The 4,442-nt window shown below is 31.0% G+C and overlaps 1 protein-coding gene across 1 annotated transcript; it reads right to left on the reverse strand.

Annotated features, from left to right (window-relative positions):
• LOC107821839 (putative CCR4-associated factor 1 homolog 11) lies at positions 1 to 1,005 on the reverse strand. Its single transcript, XM_016648298.2, has one exon. The coding sequence runs from the start codon at positions 826 to 828 to the stop codon at positions 1 to 3; it is 828 nt and encodes a 275-aa protein (XP_016503784.1). The 5' UTR covers positions 829 to 1,005.
• Positions 1,006 to 4,442: the final 3,437 nt, after the last annotated feature.

The following is a 4,442-nucleotide window of genomic DNA, read 5'->3' on the forward strand; positions in this document are numbered from 1 at the left end:
TTACACTTCGTACCCATACAAGACGCCAGCATATTTCTCCAGTTCACCTTTAAAAAAAGAATTATCCCTTATTTTATGAAAAACATGCCACGTCAGCAAACTATCTGAACCGGCCTGGTGACTTTTTCCGACCGCCCGGTTCACGGCCAAAGCCTCTGCCACCCGGTTTAAACCCCCGTGATGTCCACAGAAACCCATCAAATACTTCACATCATAACATGTATTACCGAAAAACACCCTGAGATTTCCCAAAAAGTCATTTAACCCGCCGGGCAATTGACGGCGCGTGAGGATTTTTAACAAGTACGCGAAATCGTACGCGCCGTGAAAAGTCACCCAACTCACTGAGGCATTGCAAACCAACCCTGAGGACATCATCAACTCGGCAAAATTCACCGAGTTAATCCCTAAAACCCGGTTCATTTCAAAATTTATCCCATGCTGGCGAAGGAGCTCGATCGAGTTCGAAGCGTGGTTATCACGCGCCACATCAAAGTCCGAGAAATTGAATTGCCATATGTACCGGTGGTCGCCGGAATCCAAATGTGGCAAGTTTCCGGCAGAATCAGAAAGCGTAATCCCAAGTTGAATAATATTCAAAGCATCGACGTTCCGTTTCAACAGCGTATACTTGTCCGCCGTCGACGCCTGCGCGTGTTCCCCGGGATTGTGCGTGTAGATAACACCGGGGAATTCTGTGTCCATAGATACAAAAGGGTACTGATCAATCACAGTTGAAATGAGTTCGAATTCGGATTTAAGATTATTAGCCCATACTTCTCGAATCTTTATCGGGCTCGAATCCGGATCTGCTTCATCAACAGCCATGATTGAAAATTCACCAAGATTCACAAATGGGTAGTCACAAAACCGAAAATAAATTCTGGGTTTTGCACCAAGAATCAAGACTTGATAGAGATGGGATTTGTTTTCTACCTGTGGGGAGCGTAGTGTATGAAGAGTTGGTTTTAAAAGAAGTGCAGTTGCCAAATATAGAAAGTAAAAGGGCGGGAGAGAAGAGGAGAGAATAATAAAGCAAGTGGATTAAAACTTACTGTACATATTTATTAATATGATTTTAAAAGTTTAATTGCTATCAAATAAAGAAAATTGGGTTTTATTGTACATTAGTATAAATTTTGTTTTGCGTTCAAGAAATGAAGAAACCACACTCAAGCGTAATTTAAGTACTCAATTAAAAATTAATTATTTATAATATGAAATAAATTTTTTTACTTAACAAAAAAAATTACCAATCAAACTAGAATGTAAATGCAAAGAATTAGATTATTATAGTAGCAAAGAACTAGACTAAAAATATAAATGACTAATATATACCATAAAATTTTAGAAATTTTATATAAAAATATACATATATAGGTGTAATAATAAATTTAAATAGCTTCTTTTATTGTCGGTTTGATTCGGTTTTTTCCGGTTATTTTTTGATTAAAACCAAAACCAAGCCAAATTTAATCGGTTTTTAAAATTCAAAACCATAACCAAACCAAACCTAAAAAGTATCAATTTTTTTGGTCGGTTTGGTTTGATTTTTCGGATTTTTATGAACTCCCATACTCAAGGGAGTAGTCTATTGACCAATGAAATGAGTGAAAGAATGATGAGGTCCATGGGCCAAGCTACATTATGATAAGGGTGGTCAATTGACCATACTTCGTCGGAAAATTAAACTGCGTATATATGTAAAATATTAAGTTTTAGAGGTATATAACATATATTGAACACCCTTCGTCAGAAATTCTTTTTACTTCTTTCAAGTTTGAACACCCTAAGAAAAATTCCTGGCTTCGCCACTGATGATAGCTAGGTATCAGAGCCTAGGTTGCATAGGTCTTATTTTCTCATATTATAAGATCTTGATAAACAGAGTCTCCGTTGATCTGCTTTGGGGCTCTGTATTTTCTATTGCCCTAGTTGGCGCGACATAAGTCTATTAAAAATCTATGGTTATGCTTCAAGTCTTTAGTATGAAATTAAATTTTTTGGATTTTTTAACTATGACATTGGTTTATGTCTAAATTTTTCTTTTACTTTTTCTTAAAAGTCTATGTGATTTTGTGTTTTAAAAGGGGGCTTTTTGAAATAAAATGCATGTGCCACTGCTATTTATACACTACAAAAAAACTGGAATTAGCTACGAAAGTCATCGCTAATCTGTCGCTAAATCGCCCCTAGCTAGCAGAATTTCTTGATCATCTGTTATTAATTCGTTGCTAAATGAGAATAGCGACGGATTTTTCCGTTTAGCTACAGAATTTGTCCGTTGCTACAACCAGTTTTTTTAGCAGTGATAGTTAATTTTTAAAAAAAAAAAAACTTCTATGGCGAGGGTAGATATTATTCTTAGTTGATATGCTTTGCGGTTTTGTATTTTCAAATGTTATAGTTGGCGCAATCTATTCTATTAAGAAGCCTATGATCGATTACTATTTATTTTAAGTTGTTGAATGGAAGTAGGATTATTTTTGTTTTTTCCAAATTTATGTTTAATTTAAAATAAAAATATAAAGATAAACTCTTTCCACTATAGAAGTGTGTCATTATTTTTGGAATAACTAATAAAAAATATGTCACGTAAATTAGGGGCATGGGAAGGCAAATGAAGCCATTGCGTGCCCCCAAATATGAAAGGTCACAAAAGTACAAATACTATATTATATGCAACAAATAATTTATGTAATTATTATCAGTAAAGTAAAAGATTTTAAACTTTAATCTATATTTATATTATTATAAAAATATGAATATAATATTGATTTACAAAAATATTCTTAAAAAATTATACCTAATAACTTAGTGAAAGGACAAGATCGGAATATTATACATTAAGCCATATATAAACCTATTACGTTTTGGACATACTTCTTAACCATACCCGTTAGCCCATATGTAATCCAATATATGATATAGGCCATATTTAATTTTAGGAATTTTTACACAAACAGCCGGTCATATTTATTGTTTACCTTTTTTAACCATATACATAGATTATACATTCATATTACTAAGTACGTTTTGGACATAAACATAGCTACTTCTTTTTTGAGCAAGTATGCCTATTATTCTATTTATGTTCGGACAACAATGATGAGAAGTACTCATATTTATTTGAATAATTTGATCTTTTTTTCTTGATAATATTGAACAATAAAAATATTTTCGAAATATTGACTGAATAACTCTATATCTCATAAGTTTTTGAATAACTTGATCTCTTTTTCACTTTTATGACAATATTGAACGATAAAAGCATTTCTAAATTATTTGCTGAAATAACTATATTGGATAAAATTATAAAAGTCTAGACATTGCGTAATATTTAGTACGTTGATAATTAATTAAAATGTGCTAACAGAACTTCGTTGTCAAAATACTACATTCCCACCAACAGGGGCAGAGCTACCGTGTCTGATGCGGGTTCGATCGAATTCAGTAGCTTTTGTTTATATTTTATATTTTTTTTTAAAAATTCAATATATATATATATATTGTAACACAGAACCAATAAGCTTTAAATCCTAGTTCTATCTCTGCTACCAACTCTTCAAAATATCCAAGAAATTTTGGTTTTCATATTCATGTTAATGAAGATTAATAGAGTTATTAATTTTTATCTTTAGAGCCCGTTTGGGCATAAGAATTATTTTTACTTTTTTCCGAAATTTTTTCACTTTATTAGTGTTTGGCCATAAAATTTTTAATTTTCAATTGAAGATGAATTTTGAAAAATTTGAAAAACTCCAAAAAGTTGTTTTTCAAAATTTTCACTCAGATCACTTACAAAACTTCAAAAACAATCCAAAACTATATTCATGTCCAAACACAACTCTAATTTTTAAATACCATTTTTACTTGAAATTTGACTTCTTCTTTTTTAAAATTTTACAATTTTATGTCCAAACGCCCACTTAATCTTCATCAAAGCAAGCATCACAGTATGTTCCTTTAATATTTTATTCTTTTTGTGGTTGTTAATTTAACGTTTTAAATTTTAAGAAAATAAATTAATGCCTTTAATTAATGTACGTTTGCTGGTATTTTTATATCATGACCATATTGTGAAATCCAAAATTATCTGGATATTATTTTCTTGAAATATTTGATGTGAGAATAACTATTTTTGTTGTCCCAATCAGGGGCGGCCCGACCAATTTTGTGGCCTAAAGCCAAATTTTATGAGAGGCCTTAACTTTTTTATTAATAAAAAATATTTTATTTTTATTTGAAATCTTTTTTTCTAACTGTTTTTAAATGTAAAGTTATTATTAATTTTTTATAATCAATTTTTCTAATAAGTCTTTATCAATCGACAATATAGTTAATTCATTTAATATCTTTGAGACATTGTTTATCTTAGATAAGGTTTTATCAATTTTAATTTTGAAATACTTTTTTCCGCTGAGGCAACGGTAATAGAAGTT

The sequence above is a fragment of the Nicotiana tabacum genome, chromosome 22 (genome assembly GCF_000715075.1).
Source record: "Nicotiana tabacum cultivar K326 chromosome 22, ASM71507v2, whole genome shotgun sequence".
Lineage (NCBI taxonomy): Eukaryota > Viridiplantae > Streptophyta > Magnoliopsida > Solanales > Solanaceae > Nicotiana > Nicotiana tabacum.